The sequence below is a fragment of the Neophocaena asiaeorientalis genome, unplaced genomic scaffold (genome assembly GCF_003031525.2).
Source record: "Neophocaena asiaeorientalis asiaeorientalis breed wild unplaced genomic scaffold, Neophocaena_asiaeorientalis_V1.1 scaffold123, whole genome shotgun sequence".
Classification (NCBI taxonomy): Eukaryota; Metazoa; Chordata; class Mammalia; order Artiodactyla; family Phocoenidae; genus Neophocaena; species Neophocaena asiaeorientalis.
Window position 1 is genome coordinate 3664936 of NW_020173666.1, and position 24000 is coordinate 3688935.

General features: G+C 40.1%; 1 protein-coding gene across 1 annotated transcript in view; it reads left to right on the plus strand.

The window, feature by feature from the left end:
• SAMD5 (sterile alpha motif domain containing 5) overlaps positions 1-19362 on the plus strand; it is a 52388-nt gene extending 33026 nt beyond the window's left edge. The window contains exon 2 of the mRNA XM_024747976.1: positions 19300-19362. Coding sequence (XP_024603744.1) covers positions 19300-19362 — 63 coding nt within the window. The remainder of the gene's footprint in view (positions 1-19299) is intronic.
• The last annotated feature ends 4638 nt before the right edge of the window (positions 19363-24000 follow it).

A 24000-nucleotide genomic window follows, 5' to 3' on the forward strand; every position in this document is an offset into this window, starting at 1 on the left:
TTAATATCCTTTCGTGGATGGTAGATTCTATTTGATTCTTCTATTCTGTTTTTCTTTTTGCATGTTATGGTTTGCTTTAGAAATGTAAAATCCTGAGTGCTTAAGAAACCATCCACATAGTTTTGCTCCGAAATCAACGCCCCCAGTTTGGCAGTGTAAAATGCTCTTACTTATTGCTCTAGACAAAGCAAACACTTTCAAAGTTATTTCTGAATAGCTGAAATTCTTTGGCAACAAAATAATTCTGAATACTAGCAGAAAATTTATGGATTTCAATTCGAGTTTGTAGCGTATCATAATTCCAGTTTTATATTCCATGCAGTTCAGTGTTCTGGATTTTTAATGGGGCCAGTGCAGTAATAATAAAAGTGATTCAAAATGCACCCAGTAATTACAGAGATTTGCTGTTGCCTTTGCATTAAAAATGATGATGATTTATGCTCAGTGAAATTGCCGTCTGTGGTTCTATTAGGGTGTTCTTGCTATTAAGCTGCTTATTAGTTATGGTCAGTGATTTAAAGCTTAAGAGCTGTATTAGAGGGCTGTAAAATTATTTACTCTTTAATAGATAACAGTAAATTTGAAACAGACTTTGGGTTCATTATAATCTTGTACATTAGAGGAATATGTGTTAGCCCTTTGTCTCTTCTTAGGTCTTTTGAAATTCATTTCAAGTAAATGGCAAAATGGGTGATTGGGTTAGAAGGCCTGGTATATTCACTTCTGCCTCCTGGTTTATAAGTGGTTAACACCTTTTCTGAATGTTCAGGAAAAATAATTTGACTTCTCATTGTGAGTCCTTCTGCCTGCTAAACAAATGCTAGTTTTCACTTTAAACTTGTCTTTGTTCCAGGTTGACATTGGTTGCTTACAATTTGTTGTTGTTACACTAGTTTTATTTTAAAAGTCTTGTTATTGCATAACTAAGTCTCCACGAGGTTAAGTATACTTTAAACTGGCATTGCAGGAAGGAGTTTGTCATTATTCCTGTTATTAATAATTACATGTATATGTGTACATTTGCATGTATATGTGTGCACCTCATTGTAGTTTTACGTTAAGACAGAAATTATCCAGTGTAAATATCAGATGTGTCGGAATGTGAGTGTCTTTTAACAGTAATTAAATTTGATATTCAGATTCCTGTGTTAATGTCCTTGTGTAATGCTTGGGTGTTACACTAAATCAAGAAAAAGTCTAAGATAAAGAGACTCTGTCTAAACCTGTTAATAAATTAAATGCAAGGAGAAAATATATTTTTATTATTTAGGATAAGTGAATATTATTAAGCTGTGCTGTAATAAGAATATTACCCTCCCCCCACCACCAAATCTGACAACCTTAACAGATACTTATTTCTGGCTCCAACAAAGTCCAGTGTACCTTGGTGGAGGCTCTCTTCCATGCAGTGACTCAGAGATCCAGGCTTCCTCAACACGTGGCCTCTTCAGGGACAAGAGAACTTCAGATTGGTTCACGATATTTTTGAAGAGGGTGGCCTGGAAATGACTTTGTTATTTCTACTTACATCCCATTTGCCAGAACTCCATCGTATTCCCAATATATTTGTAGGGGAGCCTGAAATGGTAGCCTTCCTTTGTGCCAAGGAAAGGGAAAGGGCATCAGGTGAACACACAGTGTTTCCTCTGCTGCAATATGTAAATACTTCTGAACTCTGCATATAATCATGTGAATTTATAATTGGAAAAATGCCAGAAAGGCATGACATCATTTAAGCAATTTCATCATCTCCCCTCTCTCCCCCACCCCACGTACTAAGAATTGACAAGAAAAACAGTTGGTTGTACCCAGTTTCCTGTCACTTTGTGCCATGGCACATTTTAGTTTATCCTAGCTGTTCTGCCTCTTTCCTTCCTTTAGAGTACTGTAGTTGGTGGCCCAGCACATGTTACACTGCAGCCGGACAGGGTAAGTGATACAGTGTTTGCCATTAGTCTGTCCCACATTGGGTCCTACTTCTCCATCACTGACCCTCCTCCCCCTTTTCTCCCAGACAATTCCCCTCGTTTCATTAGAATTAATGGTGCATATTCTGAAGGTGGGAAAGAGTCGTTATTTCGCTGTTTAACAATAGAACCCTCAGTTGATAAATCTGGTTACATGCTGTGTTAGTTTTCTCTTGCTGCATGACAAATTCCTACCAACCTAACGGCTAAAAATAATACCCATTGGTTACCTCACAGTTCTGTAAGTCAACACTCTGGGCAAGTTGTCTGGGTTCTCTGCTCAGGGTCTTATAAGGCCAAAGTCAAGGTATCAGCCAGCTTGGGCTCTTATCTGGAGGATTTGGGGGAGAATCTGCTCCTAAGGTGGTAGGTTGTTGGGAGAATACAACTCCTTGCAGGAAATTCCCTGGCCGTCCAGTGGTCAGGACTCCACTCACAGCTGTAGATTCGAGGTTCCCAAATCTTTGCTGGCTGTTAGCGGTGGGCGTCTGGATACTGACTGCATTCCTTCTCCTATTTTTTTTTTTTTTTTTTTGCGGTACGCGGGCCTCTCACTGTTGTGGCCTCTCCCGTTGCGGAGCACAGGCTCCGGACGCACAGGCTCAGTGGCCATGGCTCACGGGCCCAGCCGCTCCGCGGCACATGGGATTCTCCCGGACCAGGGCACGAAGCCGTGTCCCCTGCATCGGCAGGCGGACTCTTAACCACTGCGCCACCAGGGAAGCCCTCCTTCTCCTGTTTTAAACCAGCAGTGGTGAGCCAAGTCCTTTTCATGCTCCCAATTTCTCTGTCTTCCTGTCTTCTAGCCAGAGAAGCACTATGCTTTTGAATGACTAGGATTAGATTAAGCCAACCTGAAGAATCTGCCTTTTGTCATACAGTGTAACCTAATCATGGGAGTGACATCGTGTATTCATGGGTTTCACCCTTACTCAAAGGGCAGGGACTTGGACAAAGGCAAGAGTCACTGGGGCCATTCTTAGAATTCTGCCTCTGGTATGTGTTTCTGCCCGGGACAGGTAAGAAAGGAATTTTTTGTTTAGCAGAACCTGTATTTTTGCCCAAATCCAGACTTGAAAGGTACGAAATCTTTTTACCGCCAGAATTAAATGAGGTAGGAGAAGAGGGGGTAACAGGGTGGTGAGGAGGGAGGATGAATTTTCTTTCAAAGGCTTCATGATGTATAGAAAATACTTAAAAAGCAACTTAATTTGGGTAATGGGAATATAAAATAGCTTACTTCATTTTTAAATTGTCTGTAATCATAAAAGTGCATTTAATAAATAAAACAAGAAAAATATAGTAATGGGCAATTAAAAGAGAGATTTAGTGGGGAATGGGAAGTGGAGGGAAAGTACAGGGGGTAAAATCCATTCAAAGATGTTACTAGAGTAACAATAGCCCTTAAAGGATAATGTTGCTGATTGTTACTAACAACCGGGTTGTGATTTTACATAAATAGCGTCATAATTTTCTTACATGATTCCTGCTCAGAGACCACCACTTAACAGATTGACATCCCACCTCTCACCATCAAACCACTGTTTTACTGTCCTTAAAGACCTACCCTAATTTGAAGTTATCTTGGTTATTTACATGTCTAATGGTTTATTCTCTGCACCCCCCTACCCCCTCCCCAAAGCGTGCACTCCATGAGGGGAGCACATTGCTGCCTTGCCCTTCACTGTCAGCCCAGTGCCTAGAACTGTGCTGTGCACAGCATGGGCGCTCAGTAAAAACGGATTGAATGAATAAACGGATTGAGTAGTTTGCCACGCTTTCATCATTGGCCTCTAAGGCAGATCAAATTAGGTAAAGGCTTGGAGGTTACAGTTTTCTCTCCCAACTAGGGACTCCCTTTATTTAAATGAGGCTCGTCTAACCTCTTCCCTCTTCCCTCTTGGTGGTTTCATCTGACAAAATTCTGATGGTTCTTAAGTTTGTACAAAGGACGCGATATCTCTGGTCAGCAGGCTGGTAAATCAAATGCTCTAACTGTAACATGCTTCCTTTAATTTATTAACAAATTAAATTGAATTTTGTCTTGTCAGTGTAGTGCTCACCTCGCTGTTTTAAATTGTTTCATTATTACATCAGGTTGTTAACTTTATAAAAGAAACAGATATGTTCTGTAGATGTATGTACTTTTCAGGTAATTTGAACAGAAAATGATGACTAATGTTTTCTATCAACTCTGTCCTGGAACGGGAATACAGAGGATGGAAGCCTAGTCCCAGGTCTGTCATTAACTTCCTCAGGAGCCACTTCATTTGGGATTTGAACATCTGTAAAATGAAGGAATTCACAAAACAGGAAGTAGACGGTTTCTTACCCTTCCCCATGAGGTATCCCCCATGCTTTTTTTTTCTCATTGGAAAAACATTTGCTTTCTTTGATTGAGACTTAATATTCCTAAATTTTTTTTTTTTTTTTTTCTTGCGGTACGCGGGCCTCTCACTGCTGTGGCCTCTCCCGTTGCAGAGCACAGGCTCTGGACGCGCAGGCTCAGCGGCCATGGCTCACGGGCCCAGCCGCTCTGTGGCATGTGGGATCCTCCCGGACCGGGGCACGAACCCGTGTCCCCTGCATCGGCAGGCGGACGCTCAACCACTGCGCCACCAGGGAAGCCCTGGCTATTTTTTTGATGGAGACTGATTTGTCAGCTTTGGTCCTGGAGTGAAGAAAATGGCCCAGAGCCATAGCAGACCCACCTTGGATTTGTAGCATGAGTAAACAATAAACCTTTGTTGTAAGCCATTGAAATCGTGGGGTCATTTGTTACTGTGGCATAACTGGCCCATCCTGACTCATACACATGCCTGATGCCTGTGTGTACCAGTTCAAATCATCTTAGCCTTGTTTCTTATTCCACCCACTGCTGAGTGAACACTTCTGCACAGGCTTAAACAGGTAGCACATGAGTGTAGCCTAACGGCTCATTGGCTCAAGCCTGCGCTTCTTGCTTTATAGCCAGGAGCTTCTTTGATTTTGTCATTCACTCCTATGGGAGCTGACTAGGCTCTCACTGTGTGTAAATACAAAGTGCAGAAAAATTGCCACCCACCAGGAAAACCTTGACAAGTGGGTAATAGAAGATGAGGTCTAAATGTTCCTCCTTTCTTCTTTCACATACCTGGTTCCCTAAGGTTCCCCTGAAGGTCTTACAGAATTGAACAGCACATCACTGAGTGGCCAACTCCAGCTGCATCCTCTTGTTGGCTTTCCCTTCTTTATTTCGCTCTCCCTGGCCCCTACTTCTGCTCTCTGGGATCACATTCCCAAATAAACGACCTGCACCTAAGCTTTTGTCTCAGGCTCTGTTTGGCGGGGGAACCAGTCAGACCTTCATTTAATTGAACCAATCAGAACATTATCCACCACCAGAGTGAATTATTTAAGTAATTCAGCAGTGTAAAGGATTATACTATGCATTTATAGAAACTTGCAAAGCATTAAACACTTTGTTACTCAACCTGAAAATTATTGTTAGATTTGCTGATCCAAAAATAAGACTTTCCCCTTCCCCCCTACAGAGGTTAATTTCCTGTTATTAGTTCTCAGTCCATTCTGATGCTTGACACAGACCCTAGTTGGGAGGAATCCATGTTTTTTTTTTTTTTTTTTTTTTTTTTTTGAGGTTCAGTGATTTATTGAATGGCATATTGTTAGGCAGATGTTTATTTGTTTCATTTTTATTTACTTATTTTAAAAGCCAATACTCAGTTGAATATTTTGTTTTTTAACAGGTGTCATAGAGATCCTTGCATTAACCATAGAATGGATTAAATAAAGTGTGTAGGCAGATGTTTAAATGTTAATGTGGAGTTGAGGTTTTGGTGGAACTGTTGTTCTGTGGTAGCTTCGAGTTGCCAGTCCACTGACAGTGCCCAGTGGGATGTGTGTCTGCATCATGGGAATTACTGCCTTGTTTAGGAACTGAATTGGCCGAGTTCCCATAGCATCTTGGCTCTGTTTCGCCTTTGCCTCCGCATCAGACTGTTCCCTAGAAATCTTAAAATCACAGCATGATAGAACCAGAGGGTATCTTAAGATCATCTAATCACACTCGTTATTTCCTAGGTCAGAAAACAAGCCCATAAAGGTTAAGAAGAATGACCCACTTTGGTGACGGGGGAGGAGAGAAATTGATGGGGATGCACTTCTGGTTGTTACAAAGATACCGTTCTTTTTTTGACATAATTAAATTCTTGATTGTGATGCTCTTAAATGAACCATGAAATTATAAGTGCTTCCAATGCAAGTGTGATTTTTAACTAAGGCTTTTCTTCCCCCCAATCTGAATGTTAAGGTGGCAGATGCATAACTAATCTTAGCTGAATCTATATTAAGAAATCAGCAAGGTGTCTTTATTTAGCTTGCATGACCTGTGAATATAAGGTAATGTCAAATAACATGATTTTGCACGTTACGTCCTAAAATAAAAACAACTCTGCCTTTAAAGTGATAGCAAAATGCAATTATGTGAGAGGTTGTTTTACATTTGCTCTCAAAGGGAATGAGAAGCACAGAAGAAAATAACTTGTTCCTAAACGTAATTTCAGCAGGCGTTTATACCTATTTCAAATACTATTTTGTCTGAGGGACAAAAAGTCAGCTCTTGGGATTGCGTTCCATGTCATACAGAGCAAAGTCCTATCAACAGTAGGGAGCTTCTAAAATCTCTTGTTATCCTAGTTTTGAATTGTCTGAAAAATGTCCAGTCCACTGAGCTTCTCTGTTTTTGCCTGGGGATGTTTCCATGGATCTGTATTAGTTCCAGGAAATTTGGGTCCTTTCTATTATCTCTGGAACCAGGCATGTTTCCTGTAGAAACTACATGGTATTATCTGTTTCTCTGTTTAACATCTTTGCCGCAGAGGGTCAGATTCCTGAAGGAGTAAACAGTGAAAAATTGTGAGGCTCAACTGTGGAAGATTGTGTGGAGAGGAAAGCAAGCTATTCTGATTTAAGTCATAAAAAATGTCGGCCTTTAGCTTCTTGGAGTACTGCTGTATTCAGATGTACTGAAATACTTCTTGCCTGCCATATGCTAACCAATGCAAGCCTGGGGTGACCCCTCCGTGTTAGATTAAAGTCGGGATCCTGGGGTTTGACTTTCACTTGGTTAATCAACTTTTATTTTAGTATATTTGAATTTCTTCAAGAACACGATCTTAGTTTCTGATGATTCCATTCCTCTGTGAAAGCGACTTCTGATCTGAGAAACCCAGACCCTTGAGGAATTAATACAGGAGTCTTGGAACCAAGTTCCCTGGTGGCCTACTGGTTAGGATTCTGGGCTTTCACAGCTGTGGAATCCCTGGTTCAATCCCTGGTTGGGGAACTGAGATCCCACAAGCTGCACGGTGTAGCCAAAAAAAAAAACAGTTGGAACCTACTTGGGTGCTAACTACCCTCAGTGGATCTGTACATAAATAATCTGTTTCATATACATTTATTTGAAGGTATTCTTACATTCTTGATCACTTTTAAAGCAACAGTTTTTCTCAAAGAGTGGTAGGAAAGTAAGAAGAATTTAATAGTGAAGTTACTCTGTTTTGTGCGTGCGTGTGTGTGTGTGTGTGTGTGTGGATGCGTGCACTCATACACGCCCTGTGGCGGGGGGTGTGTGACTTACGTTTTAAAACAATTAAAGGGGTCTTTATGCTTGAACAAGCTGAGAACGACTGCTATGGCAGTTATGTCCTATAGGGCATGCTTCACAAAGCTAAATGAAATTTTTCAAACTTAATGGCTAGACAGTGCTTAAAGCATACACACTATTCATGATTTATTCTAATAACATTTGTGGATGACTAACTTAATAATGTTGCCGCACATCCATTATGTTTTTGTTCTGAAAATGTGCCTAAGTATCTATGCCTCCTTAGGGGTGGGTTTATATCACTCAGTGATTGAATGAAGAAATAGAATTCCATGCCTTTTATGGGGTACGTGTTAGAAGAAACATCCACTTATATAGGCTTACACTGTGCCAGATACTGTTCTAAACAGTCTTGCAAATGTTAACTTGTTTAATCCTCATAACAGCTCTCTGAAATGGTACCACTGTTGTTCTCATTTCAGATGGGAAACTGAAGCACAGAGCAGTTAGGTTAAGAAATGTGCCCAAGGCCACCCATCCAGAAAGTAGTAAACCTGGGGTTTCCTTCCAGAGTCTGAGGATGGGTCTCTAGCCCTGCACTGCTTCCCGCCAGGGGCTTTCACTTCTGTCCTGGCAGGAAGGGATGCCCTGACTGCTGAGGATACCTGGAGGATAGGCTGGTTTGGTTTGAGGAGGTAGACCCAGGTGTCCTCCATTCCCCACCCCCAACCCTCAATGTCTCTCTGTCTCTCTGTCTCTCTCTCTCTCTCTCACACACACACACACAAAGAGTCACTCTGGGCTCACTCTGGACACAGTGACATTAGGCTACCTTGAACTGTAACCATGTGAAGGGCTGCGATTTGGGTTTTGCTCCCAAACCTTCTAGAAGTGTCACTTCATAACAGCAAGTGTGTGTGTGGTGAAGACCTTTAGTGTATGATGAAACTCAGTCCTATTTACATATTTTGCTGCTTCAGGTAACCCATTTACACGTCCTCAGAGTTTATTTGGACAAGGCCAGCATCTTGAGGATTATTCAGATGACTTCATAAGTACTGTTCCTTTCTTTCTTTCTTTTCTTTTTTTTTTGTTTTTAGCTGCATTGGGTCTTCGTTGCTGTGTGCAGGCTTTCTCTAGTTGTGGCGAGCGGGGGCTACTCTTCCTTGTGGTACGCGGGCTTCTCATTGCGGTGGCTTCTCTTGTTGCAGAGCACGGGCTCTAGGCGCGTGGGCTCCAGTAGTTGTGGCACATGGGCTCAGTAGTTGTGGCTCGTGGGCTCTAGAGCGCAGGCTCAGTAGTTGTGGCACACTGGCTTAGTTTCTCGGTGGCATGTGGGACCTTCCTGGGCCAGGGATCGAACCCGTGTCCCCTGCATTGGCAGGTGGATTCTTAACCACTGCACCACCAGGGAAGCCCAGTGCTGTTTTCTTTAAAGCAATTAGCTGATGGTCCTTAAGACCCAGAATGATGGCATCAGAGCTTGTGGCTTTCTTGAGACATTTAAAAATGTCCCTCTTTTCCCCTGCCAAAACCAGAGAAGAGGTAGAGTAATGGAAAACAGCACAGATCCCCTGGGTAGTGCTTCACTCTGGCTGCCACTATACATGCAAATGTGCTTTCCAAGGAATTGCTAAAAAGGATTATGACAGTTGTCTTGCTTCCCTGCCCATTCCAATTTGGCAGGTGAGGTTAAGGCCCAGTGGAGGCCACGCTTCAGTGTTCAGGGGTCTGGGACTGGATGCCAAGAGACCACGGGTTATTTTTGATCAGAATTGCCTAAGTCACATGAAAAGCCCTTGCTTTCCTCAAATCTGGCAAGCACTGTCCCTCCGAGAAGGATTTCCCCCCCTAGCCAGCCCAGCTACCTTTGCAAACCCTCTCCTGACAGGAGGAGAGTCAACTCACCTTCATGGCAGGAAGGCTACAGACTTTCTGGTTTCATGGGACTGAGGCAGGTGGGGAGCCAGGAGGGTAAATACAGAGCGATTGTTAGGAAGGAGTTATTTCAAAGGGAAGAATTATATTCCAGACTGATGAGTTGGTCTGAGATCTCCTGGTGCTGATTTTGTGGCCTGTACCATCTAGAAGTGGTTTAGACAGTGGTTCTCAAAGTGTGGTCCACAGATCCTTGGGGGTCCCAGGGGTCTTTGAGGTAATAATTATTTCATAACAATACTGTAACATTATTTGCCTTTTTCACCTTGTGGACATTTGCGTTGGTGGCACAAAAGCCACAGTGGGTAAAAATGCTGGCACATTAGTGCCAATCAAGGCAGTGGCATCAAACTGCATTAGTGCTTATGGCATTCATCACCTGCACACATGCCAAAAAATAGCTGTTTTCCTTAAAATATCCTTGATGAAGCAGTAGAAATTCGTAAGTTTATTAAATTCTCAACCTTTGAGTACATTTTTTTTTTTTTTTGATATTCTGTGTGACAAAATGAGAACTACTCACAAAGACTTCTGTTGCAAATGGAAGTGCATGTGAAACTTGTCTCCTCACTAACCACTTCTGCTGTTAAGTTACTAGCTGAACTAGCTGCTTTAGTCATGGAACAGCATTTTGCCTTAGAAGAACAACTGAGGAACAATTTGTGGTTACTTATTGGGTATTTGGCAGCTAAATTTCTTTCTTTTTTAATATTTATTTTATTTTATTTTTGCCCACACTGCGTGGTATGTGGGATCTTAGTTCCCCAACCAGAGATTGAACCCGCACCCACTGCATTGGAAGCCCAGAGTCTTAACCACTGGACTGCCAGGGAAGTCCCAGCAGCTAAATTTCTTGAAAGTGAGTAAAGTGAACCTAATATTTCAAGAAAAGTAATGGATACTATTTGTTAATGGTAAAATTTGAATATTCAAGTAAAAATTACATTAAAAAAAAAACTTGTGTCTGCCACAGTGAGCTTGACAGTTTCCCAAGACTTGAAGGCTTTTTTGATGAGCTGGGTGGTGATAGTAACAAATGTTACTTTTTTGATATTGAATGACGATATGTGTTAACATTTAGAAGATCTGTATAGCTCAGGAACCTAATATTTTCCAAATGATTAATGCATGATGTTGCCAAATCATGTATAACAAGAAATCTGTTAATAGTAGGAGACAGACCAAAGATTTTCATGTAGTTGATGGAGTACAAAAAGTTCATTGATACGGTTTCAGATTTCACATGGTAACTGACTTAAGAATCTATATGTTGTCAAATTTTGGCATGGTAGCAAAAGAATATCTACAATTATCTATCTTAAAAAGCTATTAAAATATTTTCCTTTTTCTAATGGCACAGATTTTCTTTATGTATTTCAACTAAGACAACATATTGTCACAGTTCAAGCGTGGAAGATATGAGAACTCAGTAGCCTATAAAACTAGCCATTAAAGAGATATGCAAAAATGCAAAACAATGTCATGCTTATTATTAATTTTGGGGGAAATAGATTTATTTTTAATAAAAATGTTATGTTAACATGGTACATGTACTATTTTAATTTTTAAATGAATTAAATAAGTATTTTAAACATTTCTCAGTTGCAGTTTCAAATAGGTAAATGTCGATAATTATAACCCATATAAACAAAAGCTCTTTGGAATCTTCAGTGTTTTTTTAAAAATGCAGTTTGCTCCTGGAAACAAATGTTTGAGAACTGCTAATATAGAAACTGCCATGTTATCTAGCTGGAGGTTTCTGAGCTGTCAAAAGAGTCAAGAAAGTTTTCCAGGTTGGGAATAGTAACTGTTTCATTATATATCTTCAAGTATATCAATGAAAATTATTTAGATATTTTCCTCTGTAAAATGAGAGCTTCATTAGAGTTCAGATATGCTTACATTACACATTAAACTCACATTCTTCAATAACTGATATCAAAACAGAAAAATACTGGTGTTTACATTCAGTTTTAACTTATTGGAAATAAAAATGTCATGTATATAGCGTGTTATTTGTAGAGAAATGCTTACAGACAGTCACTGTAACCTTCCCTCTGGTCTTGCAACTTAAAGCAAATCATAAATATTCAAGTAAATAAACTAGTGGACATCAAGCAAAATGAAAGCAATCATCCCAACTGCTGATTATTTTCTTTCATTTTTTTTTTTTTAAACATCATAAGCCAATCTTTTTATTTATTTATTTTTTGGCTGAGTTGGGTCTTTGTTGCTGCGCATGGGCTTTCTCTAGTTGCGGCGAGGGGGGCTCCTCTTCGTTGCGGAGCACGGGTTCTAGGTACGCGGGCTTCAGTAGTTGTGGCTCGCAGGCTCTAGAGCGCAGGGAGGCTCAGTAGTTGTGGCGCACGGGCTTAGTTGCTTCGCGGCATGTGGGATCCTCCCGTACCAGGGCTCAAACCCATGTCCCCTACATTGGCAGGCGGATTCCCAACCACTGTGCCACCAGGGAAGCCCTGATTATTTTCTATTTTTGATGCTGTAGGAAATAGTTAAATCTCAGTCTGCATCTTAATATACATGGAGGATGCATAAACACAGCATATAGTTTTTAATGTATCTTTTACAAATCATATAACAGTTTGCATCATTTATTTAATAGGACAAAATTAAAATGTTCTTATATATTATGAATGACATTAGATATAATGTCTAAGTAAGCATTATGCGCAACATTTTGTATCCTGAATAAAAATAAAATACCTTTTGCCTAAAATCACATTTGCATGTATTGCTAAAAATGATGGAGTGATTAAAAATACTCCCAAGAGCATTTGAGAAATTAAGTATTTCTGTGAAAGGATTCCATATTAGTTTATGAGAGCTGCTGTACAAAGTACCACAAACTGAGTGGCTTCAAACAACAGACGTTTACTCTCACAGTTCTGGAGTCCGGAAGTATGACATCACAGTTTGGGGGGGCCATGCTCCCTCTAAGGGCCCGAAGGGAGAATTCTCCCTTGCCCCTCCCAGTTTCTGGTGGTTCCTGGCATTACTGGGCTTGTAGCTGCATTACTCCGCTCTTGGCCTCTGTCTTCACGTGGCCTTCTTCTCGGTGTGTGTCTGTGTCTTCTCCTCTTCTTAAAAGAACACCAGTGGCTGCATCTAGGGCCCACCCTAAATCCAGGATGATTTCATCTCCAGAGTTTAAACAATCTGCAAAGGCTGTATTTGCAAATTCACATTCTGAGGTTTCAGGTGGATGTGAGTTTTGGAGGATGCTATTTAACTACTATACATTCACAGTCAAAAATGATGGGGGGAATTCCCTGGCAGTCCAGTGGTTAGGACTCTGCGTTTCCACTGAAGGACGCACAAAGTTCCATCCCTGGTCAAGGAAGTCCCGCATGCTGCACGGACCAAAATAAATAAATAAATAAATAAAAACAAAAATGATGGGGAGTGCAGACATACTTTTACAAGGTTGGGCATTGCTGTGGGACAGGACTGCTCTGCCACTGATTAGCTCTTTGACCCTCTCAGGGTATCTACACTTTAAAGCCTCAGATCCCCCATGCGTAAAACTGAGTCCATGATAGCCATCATGCTGGCTTGTGGTAAGCAGTAAAGGAGATTATGTTTAAATATACCGTGTCCTTAGCACAGTGCCTGGCACAGAAGAAGGTCGCTCAGTTACTGTTCGTAGCTGTTTACTGTTGGCAGGGTAGGCACGTAGTAATAATTGTAATATGTACTATAAACCTACAGTGGATGGTAATTACATTAATGATAATTGTAATCAGAGTTAGCAGGTTAGTGTTAATGGTCCTTTCAAGCACCATTAGTACATAATAAAGGATGATTTTACTGTGAGTATGTAGATGAGAGAGAAGGAGACAGGGAGGGACAGAGAGGTGAGAAACCCTTAAATGGGTAGCCAGGGAGCCTGGTTAGAGACAGATGATGCTATAGACTGAATGTCTATGTCTCAAAATTCATATGTTGAAACCTAATCCCCAATGTGATGGTATTTGGGGGTGGGGCCTTTGGGAGGTGATTAGATTATGAGAGTAAAGACCTCAGGGAGGGATTGATGCCCTAATAAAAGAGACCTAAGAGCTCTCTTGCCCCTTCCTCCTTGTGAGAACCCAGTGAGAAGGTGCTGTCTGTGAACCAGGAAGATGGGCTCACCAGACACTGACCCTGTGGGCACCTTGACCTTGGACTTCCCAGCCTCCAGAAGTGTGAGAAATAATTCTGTTGTTTATAATCCAGCCCGTCTGTGGTATTCTGTTATAGCAGCCCAAACAGACCAAGCTAGTCATCAACGGCACTGTTTCATTCAAAGGCATATCGAATATGCCTTAAAGAGCTTTACCGGAAGACAGAACACTCATATACAACACACTGCAGCACTTGTCATCATTTCTATTCTGGACTTGTATTGCGCATTTCCAGGCCTGTGTCTTGATCCCTATTTTGGGTAGTATTTGGAGACTTTGAAGCACAATACAGAAAAACTCTAAAAGCTCATTTCACTGTAATTCTATGCAGGCCAGCCCAGCTGAATCTGCCCTCCTGCAGCTGTCAAACTGATTTCATGTCCCAGTTCAGGCCTCCCTTACCGCCTCTGGGCACCTTAAAACTGTACCCTTGCTCCTCTCTCACCTCCCCTTCTGCAGATGACCTTGGCTAGGTCGTTCCTGAGAACTGCAAGTCAGTTGCACGAGCTACCTCCCTCGCTCTCTCCTTCATCTCAAAGTATGTTGACGTCCTTGCCCATCTGTTCTTCTTTCCCTCCGTTTCTGATGAGGAATTGCCTCTCTCCCCTCTAAGACTAATCCCTCCTCTGGGTATCTACCCTTGGCCCTAGTCATAATTATGGTCCATAATTATGCCTTTATTTTCTTGCATTTGGTCTCTCTCCATGGAATCCTTCCACTCCATCTGTAAACATGCTCGGAATCCCTCTTTGTTCTTAAAAGCACTGTCCCCTCCAGCTACTATTTTGCCTCCGTAACAGTACTATTAAACTTCTTGAAAGTGTGGTGACCTAGCCCCAGTTTCATGTTGTGACCAGCTGTTAATTATTATAAAATTGTTGAATGAAGAATTCAGAATTCCCAACAGTTAAACTCCTGATCATTTCTTCCTGGTAGAGATAAGACATGACCCAACTCTGGGCAGTGAGGAGGTCCCGGGCCTCTGAAGCCTGGTCTCCTGGAGTTTGCTGCCACTGGCCGACCACAGCCCTTGGGCTACCCTCCGTGTGGGGGGAATTTAGCATATTCAGAATATGTCAACGATGACTATAACAAAGGGGTTTTAAGAAATCGGGAATTTACATAGCTATTCAGTTGGAAAAATTATAAAATCGGTGAATGCCCTGAGGAGAGCATAAATAAAGACGCTTTTGTCTTTTAACCTCTGAATTTGTTCCTGAGAGTTTTCTGAATAATAAGGGGTAGGAAAATTTCCATCCTCTCCAGTATACTTTCCATTTGCTTAAAACCTGCAGATTCAGTCCTGAGTGAAGCTTAGAACTCTTGTGGGTCCAGAGAAGGTGGCGAGAAGCTGTTCAGTTTATTATAGCCTGTTTAATTTGTTCCGGGAATTAGATAGTAAATCAGTACTTACCAAGTACACACCATAGATGGAGGCAGGATAGTTGTACAGAATGGTTTATAATGCGTCTGGGTACTTGTGTTTAAAGTCAGAAAAAGAAAATATACGTGGATCATTCTGGAGCAGGCCAAACATTTTTCTATAGAATCCCTGGAAACCTACCCTGTAAAACCCCTGTAGAAAAAAAGGACATATATGCCAGCTCATTGTGTAACGTAACATTGCATCCTCCAGCCTACTGGGGGCTGGGAGGCAGCCTCAGCCTTCCCAGCAGCTGAGAGGTGCCCCCCCGCCCCCAGAGGCCTTTCGACGAACTGAAAGATGACTGTGAAGATGCAGAAGGGTTTAGTGAACATATTGCTATTTTATTCTCTGTTGTGTAGGCAAAGGAAACTATACTCCTATCTGACTTGCTAGACTAACATTTCTCAATAGCAACTTCGTTTACTGAGAAATTGTATGTAAAAATTATACTGTGGACAGTTGAATCAATCAGCAGTAGAAGTGTGTGACATGCTATATATAATATTCCCGAGGCAGATAGAAAGAAGTGTAAAATGTGGTTTCTGCCTTTGGAGAAATTTACAGCTAAAATGAGGCTGTATTTACACCCACCCACCTCCCTGGTCTCTTATCAAATTACCAACCTTCCTTGGTTCCATAACAATAAGTAGTGTGACATGGCTGAATGTTGAGAAAGTTAGGTGTTAAAAAATCTTGTCTTATCACCAACCACCCAAAGGTTCAGATTTGTGTGCCTTGTGCCATCCAGGAGGAGAGAAGGCAGCATTTGCACCACTGTTCTTTATTAATTCTTTCCTGTGAGAGGGTCGTCCCCCTCCTTCCCCGCCCCCCCAAGGGAATTGCATGGCCTGTTATTGTACAGTCACCAGTTTTATTTTTTTTATCTCAGCCACCACATGTGGAGAATTTATTGGTTCTACATCTGCAATGGAGCTACATCCTTTAACCTAATATCACAATAGAGAAATAACTTCTAAATGGTTTAGCCTGCATATAACTCTGATTGCCTTTTAATTAGGGGGAAAATCACAAGCTGAAAAGAGCAACAGACTGGAAGCCAGTTAAAAATCAGAATAATCAACTGAGAAAAAAGAAAACGTAATCTCGTAACATTTAATTTTTAACCACAGGATAATAGTTTCTTTATTCCTTAAATAACTTTTTCTGCACCCCTGCCCACCCCTTCTGTTTCTCAGATTGGAACTCTAACATAGATTAGAATTGCCAAGTATCTGTGAAATGAAAGACTGTCCCTGTACCCCTCCCATCCCCCATAAGAGCTTAGAGCAAATAAAAGTCACAGTTCAGCCCAAGAATTAGGTTTGTATGGCCCTGATGTAGGACTATCTGAGAGTGGGCTCAAAGGCAGATTGGGGAAGAATTAGGCCAAACCAGAGTATAAACCTTTTAGTAATGTTTCCGTAGACATAGATAATAATTTGGCATATTACAAACTGCTGGCATTCAATTTTTACAAACTTTAGAAACAGGAAAACTTCAGGAGCATTAGTAGAACCAAAAATATAACTTGCTATTTATTGGTCCAGAGGTTGACTTTTATGAATTTTGAGAAAGGACCAGGTTTGAGGCAATTCCTTTCATGATTCGTTAAGTCAGCCTAGTCATATCCAAAGAAGGCTGTAAACACATATAAACAGATTGTTATTTTTCTTGGTGGAGTGAAGAAAGGGCTTTTTTCTTTGTAGGATTATGCCGGATTATTTAGGGGGGAAAATGAAAGGAAAAAATGTGAGGTGGTAGGAGCAGCTCTGTGAAATGATGCTTGTTTGCCCATAAGACGTATTTCTAGCAGTTATCTCCTTAAAGCTGGTCAGAGTTGTGAACATCTGTTCATTTCTATTTGGCTTGAGGACTGTGGTCTGTAAGGAAAAGGATCTGGGATGTCACAATGCATGCCAGGCGCCAGAGCTCCAAGGAGCCTTCCTAGCATGGAAATTACTCACGTTTCCTATGATCACGAAGCACCATGTGCTCAGCTAATTACTGTTCTCTGCGACTGCTGTCACATCTTGAAACTCTCCATGACCCAACTGTGGAAATCCTGTTTGCCTCCCACCCCCTCCCCAAAGAATGAAAAGTAGCAAATTGCAAGGCTGGGCTTGTTTAATGAATGCGATTTATTTTTGTTGAACCAAAGACACAAGAGGTTTCCGAGGCTGTTAGGTTGATGCTAGATTTGTGAATGACTTCGTGGTCCACATCCTTAGATAAGTTTAAGGTGGAGGGTGTCTGCCCGTTTACTAGATGATAGTCTGTACAAAGGCATTTTCTTTATTTCCACAGGTTCCTGGAATAAAATGACCTTTAACAGTAGACAAGGTCATCTTGCTGACTTCAGACAGAGCCTGTCAGGTGCCGTGCAGACATCTGAGAATCATTTTAATAAGAATGTCCTCAAGATGCTGCCTCCTTCCTTTGTGACCCCTTCAGAATTCAGCTGTAGTCTTCCTGAGGTCTTAGTAACCCTAATGCTGTAACCTGAGGCTCTTTCTGGTTTTTCAGATAGAAATAGCAAGTTAGCTTGCACTCTATAGCAAATACAATTTTTGTTGCAATGCTTTTTCATTCATTCATTCATTAGAGCATTAAAAATGAAACAGTTTTGCCTTCTTCATGTTAAGGTAACTTTGATCACTCCCCCCTCAAAAAAAAAAAAAAACTTAGTTTGTCAAGACAGATTGAACATTACTTTTACATAGTTTATAACAGGAGTTTGGTTTTCATGGAGGCATTGATTGGCTTGGGTATGGGTTTATCTGAGTGACTATGTGAATATATTAGTGAGTAGTAAGATATTATTACTTGGTCTTACAGGGGCGAAAAAGGCCTGAAAACAGCTTGATTTTCTGGAGAAAAAAACTTCCTGAGCATGGCTAGTAATACTTCCTATCCATTTAGATGCAACTGCCGAATGATATTACCCAAAGTAATTAATGGTGACATATTAGTTAACATATTGCCATCGGCAGGTTTGAGCAAGGGTGAAGATGGCATATGCTAAAACAAATTATTATGCCCTAGAGAAATATGCAGAATTGTTTCTTAAAAGTCTTAATAATGCCTGCAATATGATTTTTTTTGCAAGAGATAAAACTGGGGGTACCACTGGAGAGATATAGACTAGAAAAACAAAACAAAACAAAAACAAAAGAGAGCAAAATTGATTCAACCATTTCCAGAAGCTTTTCCAGTTAAAAAACAGCAACAAGAAAATCGTTGAATCCAAGCAGCACAGCCTGCCTGTCATATCAAAAATCATAGGAGAGATCCAGGCATCCTCATTCTTCCTTTGCACTCTTCTTTTTTCCTTCTTCTCGTTTGTCCATTCTCGATCTGTCAAGGGATTCTAGGCCCAGGGCATAACTATGACAGATGGGCAGGAAACTGTAATCTGTTGCTGTCTTTCAATTTTGGAGGAATCATGATGACCACGAAGGGGTTAAAACTGTCAACACGGATCAGAGCTTGGAGATAATGAGTGTAATATCAATCCCAGAACACTGGTGCAGATGACCACACAATAGCAGATGAATTCAACTAGGTTACTGTTTGTAAGAAATCCTTCTTCATCTCTTTCCAGTTCATGCACAACTATGCTTTTTAAATGCCTATGTGTTAAAGTTACGTGCATACAAATCATGATTAAAGATGATTGTGAATCTTTTTTTATGTTGGAAGGTACATTTTGAATTAGCACTTGCAAAGACAAGCTGGATAGATATGTACCCTCTGAGCACGAGCTAGGTAGCCTTTGAAATGTTTAGCAGTATGTTGACTGTTACCTATGACTAAGGCTGCCAGAATGTAGAATTCAGTGATGTGATTTAAGGAAGGCAAACTATTACAAGATATACTTTTATTTATTTATCGCTCTTTAACTTTCCTTTTCTTATAAGAAACATGAAAGGAAAGAGAAGTAGACCTTTTTTTTTTTTAAACAAAACATAGGCTTGAGAAGAATAAAATACATTTTTCTCTTATTAGCTTCAAAGAGAAAATTGACAGATAAAAAGCAGAGACTGAAAGCTAGTTTTCAGAAGGCCATGTGGTAACCAGAAAGGGACAAGTATGACTTAAAAATTGGAGCAGGAATCCATGATGGACTAGGGGAAGAATGGGTAAAGGAGAACTTAAATAACCCCGATATGTTCAAATCCACAGGTCCCAATGGCTGCCATCCTAGAGTTCTTAATGAATGGGCCGAAGTCATCACAGAACCGCTAGATATCATTTTTGAGAACTCGTGGAGGACTGATGAGATGCCTGAAGACTGGAAAAGGGCATATTTAGAGCCTTCTTTCAAAAAGGGAAATGGATGATGACCCTGGAAATACTCATCAGCCTAACTTTTTGCTTGGAAAAATTCTGGAATAATCAACTTAGTACACTGGGTAACGAACTCATAATAGCTAGACAAAAGGCAGTGAAATATCACACATAAAGAAGTACTGAGTTCATTTTTTAAAGACACACCATTGTGAGATACAGTCTTCTACATATTTTGGGATTCTGCCCTCGGTACTGTGAATTCTTGCTGCAAATAAGTGAGGTTGGCTAAGGCATTTGGGTACTGACTAATTTTAAGTGGTAATACAAGACGAAAAGATTTCTGGCAATAGCTAGAAATTACATCATTTCCAAATTAGCCTTTAACGCGGGCCTCTCACTGCTGTGGCCTCTCCCGTTGCGGAGCACAGGCTCCGGACATGCAGGCCCAGCGGCCGTGGCTCATGGGCCCAGCCGCTCCGCAGCACGTGGGATCCTTCCGGACCAGGGCACGAACCCGCATCCCCTGCATCGGCAGGCGGACCCCCAGCCACTGCGCCACCAGGAAAGCCCGAGAATAGTCATTTTAATTTTGTATTTTAACATATTTTTTCCCTTTATATAGGACTGTTTTCATAGGTGAAGTATTTTATATAATTCTCTATAGAATAGTTTGGTGAAGGAATTCTTATTTTAAGGTGCTTTATATAGTTATTTCATATGTAGGTACAATGATAAAGGTGACAAATTCAGGAACATCTGCAAAGGAAGAAACTTTTTTCTAACTTCTCTTTTTAAGTTTCATCTGGCTGAATTTGAGTGTTAGGACCTGTAAGAGTGTCTTACTCTGATGTACATGGAGCAAGGGCCAGCTGTGTGACTGGATGGCCAGTTTTCCTCAGCCCTGGACACTGCCATGGCCCAGATTCCCTCCCCAGATTCTGATTTCAGGCCTTTGGTGGGGGGGAGGGGGCAGAGAGGTGGGCCGTGGCAGTGGACATTAAGAGCCCTGTATAACCACAGCCAAAAAGGAGAGTAGAAGGAGGTGGGAGGAAGAAATTAAGATGAATCTGGAGTTCTTCTAATTCCTATTGTTTTTGCCTTTGGATGTTGGCAGTTTTCTTTTCTGCTTAGAAAATGCAGTCATGTTGACCAGACACCAAAACTTAGTTAAAAGGAGATCATCAGAAGAGATCTAGACATGCAGCAAGCTCCACGGTCAGACAGATTCTGAGAGCAGCTAGGCAGTACTGTATTCCAGAACCTTCCCTGCACTACTTAGAAGTACAAAAGAGGTTGAAGCTTACATCACATTGTAATGCTCAAGAGTAGGAACCCTCGGAGAAAAAGAGGTAGATGTACATTCATTTCTTCCTGGTGCATATGGGAATGGGTAGGCAGTTAAGGTCTCCAAGGGCTATTTTAATCACAATACTGCTTTAAAAATCTAAGGTTGACATGGTTTAGCTACTTCTAGAGATTAATTTAGATACCGGGTAAAGTCAGTCTCATTCTTAAGTACAAATGCAAGGGAATTAAGCTCTAAAAGCTTGTATACGTTGTCTTTTAAACTACATGTTTAAAAAAATACTGCTTGCAGTTTTGTAAGAATTATACGCCGATCAACCTTTCATCATTTTTTTTTTCCCCAAGTGAGTCTTTATAATTTCCAAGTTAGGTTTTTTTTTTCGGTTTTTGTTTTTTTTAAGGAGTGGGGGTCTAAATTATAGATATAATTTATTGTGATAATAAATGGCTTCCTGTTCGAGACCTCATTTCCAGGTGCAGGATCTGTGGCAGATTTATTTCACAGATGTACATTTACATGCATTTGTTGAATTGTTGCTAGAGAGGACCCGATTTCTGAAAAATCTAGTATTTTCACTGTGGGCATTATGATGCAATCTACTGCAACCAAAAAGGGGGCTCTTTGGTCATTGCAAGTTTTATTTTCTATTTATATAATGTCTAGCTTCAATTATTTTGCCAAATTTAAATCTTCTCTTTGTGTTTGCTATTGGAATTTGAAAATAACAATCCTCTATCACAATCTAGAACGGTGAAATAGCCCATGGATTTTAAAGACTTCTTACCTAAAGCTAGAGAAAGAAAGCTTTAAAATCAGCAGAGAAATATTAAAGGAAGCCCATTAATTCTTTTGCATTAAATGAAGATGAGTTAAGAGTTAGAATATAAAACATAAGAGAAAGGAAGTAATCTTACCATGAATTATATCTGGAGATAATTAAGCTTAAGAAGAGTAATTTTTTCATAGTGTTTTTTTTCTTTTACCTAATATTCATGATATCGTTAATTTTTTAAGGTAAAGGAAATAGCGGAGGGACAAATAAATATATTATGAAAACTAGAGGATCATCTTGATTTGTATTTCCTAGAACATCAAGAGAGGTTAATTACAGACTTTTACTTCATAATACTGAGGAAATGGGAGGATTATAGCAACACTTTCTTCATTTCATCTTAAAACAAAATTTTTAAGGTGAGGAAAGAAAGATTTTATGCACATATTCTTGGCATAGGGAATGCATGATTCTAAAGGCTCTTTCCTCACAAAGGAATTTACAGCAACATAGAATGGCTGTACTCAAGCAGTTTTTCAATCCAGAGAAATTTACAGCATCTTGGTGTTGTGAAATTAATAACAGAAACAATAAGCATTGAGTTTTTATTTTGGAGTTCCTCAGATCTGAGTTCAAATTCTAGAATCACGTTGATAGCTTTTTCCTGTCATGAATCTGTTAAGAACATAAGCTAAGAATGTAGCATGAGAAATGATCTTGAACAATTATTAAACTCATCAAAGCTTTTTATCCTTGTCCATAAAATGGGAAGAATACATACCCTCCCTTAGTTCTTAAGAGGCTTAAGAATTCTGCAACATACACCCACACAGTTCTTGGCTCGGTGTTGACACATAGTAGGTGCGCAGTGCCTTGCTCCTTTCCCTTCTTTTTTTCCTCTTATATTAAAGAGATTACCTTACAACTGACTAGAACACTCAAGAATAAATTGACTCAAGCACAAATTGTCCTTATTGATGCCTTAAACCCACTGAATAAGGCCCTTTGCTTTCTTTTAGGAAGGATAAAGGAGAGCTACAGTGCCTGCCCATAGTGGGAGTCGAGTAAATGTTTATTGATCGAATGAAAAGAATGTGATTTTTAAAAACAATGAGTGAATAGCTAAGGCCAACATTTTTCAAGTCTGGGGAAATTGTCACATAGACACATATAAAGGTATTCTTTAAGTTGCCCCTTTTTAAAACAGCTTTAGATTTATAAATTTTGTGTGCAAATTAGGGACGGGCAGATATGCATTTCCTCTGATTTTATGACTGTGATTTACAAATTAAGAGTGCAAATGGGCATTCCCCCATAGCCTTTTCTGGGATAAATCCAGCCAAGACATGAAGCAGATGATGGTGGATGGCAAACTCTTTTCTATGCAAAGAGAAACCAGATGCGCAAGTGACTGGGATGCACCTGCCAGCAAACTGAGATAAGCGCCTGCCTGGAATGTCCTCTATGAAGAATCTGGGTGTTGTAAACAGGTCCTTTGCATGGGCATTGAACAGTAATAAAAAGGAAGGTTGAAGAAAATTAAATTCTTCGACAAAATGGTTAATTTTTACATGTAATATTTAATTACGTGTCAAAATATCATGTTCAGACAGGTGGAGGATTTCTGCATTTCAAAGTGAATAAGGAATAAAGAGTAGAAAATTATATCCAGAGACATATGCAAGAAATGAGCAACAGCTACACCTCTAAAGTGGCCAGTTCACCATTCAGACCAAGGGCAGGGTGACAGAGGTCTTAGAAGAGACCAGCTGGCATCTTATGCTTAGAATAAAATCATCAGAGATGCTGTCTTAAATTAAACCAGATAAGTTGTGCAGAGCAAAGTGAATCAGCTAGGCTTTCTCTTCTAGAATTTTCGAATTTTATTCTTATTAGCAGTCTCAGTGGTCATCAATTAAGTATTCCTACATCAGATGTTTTATACTATCAGATTCTTTGATTAGAAAATCCTCTTCAGTTTTCTATTATTAATCTCTAAGGAGAAAAAAATCTAATAACTTTCTACTCCATGATCGCTATTTTAGATATTTCCATAAAAGGCAAAAAAAAGATAGAATGGTAGTTCAGAAAATGGAACAACATAACTTTTTTTACTTATAAAAATAGTTATTTTGTTTTAAATTGTTTAAATTCCTGGAAATTAAGTTTTTAAAAAAATTTTTGTTGTTAAAATATAACTTTTAGAGGAAAATTGGAGGTTAAAGTCTACCTCAAGAACCTGGTGGTATTTTTTTTGACAATTTGACCAAACTTTCTTCCGCTGGAACAAAAGGAAAGAAGTCGACTATTAAACATTGTTTGAGATGAGAAATACCTTTTATAGGTGTATTCTGTATCATGTCCTTTGTCAGATGAATTTTCCCTTGTTATTCCAAAAATGAAGTACTGTGTTGAATTTCTTGAGGGCAAAGTAGGTTATTGATTGGGGCAAATGTTAGAAATTCTGTTGTTCACTGAAGCTGTTGCCCTGCTTGCTAAACTCGACACTATCCTG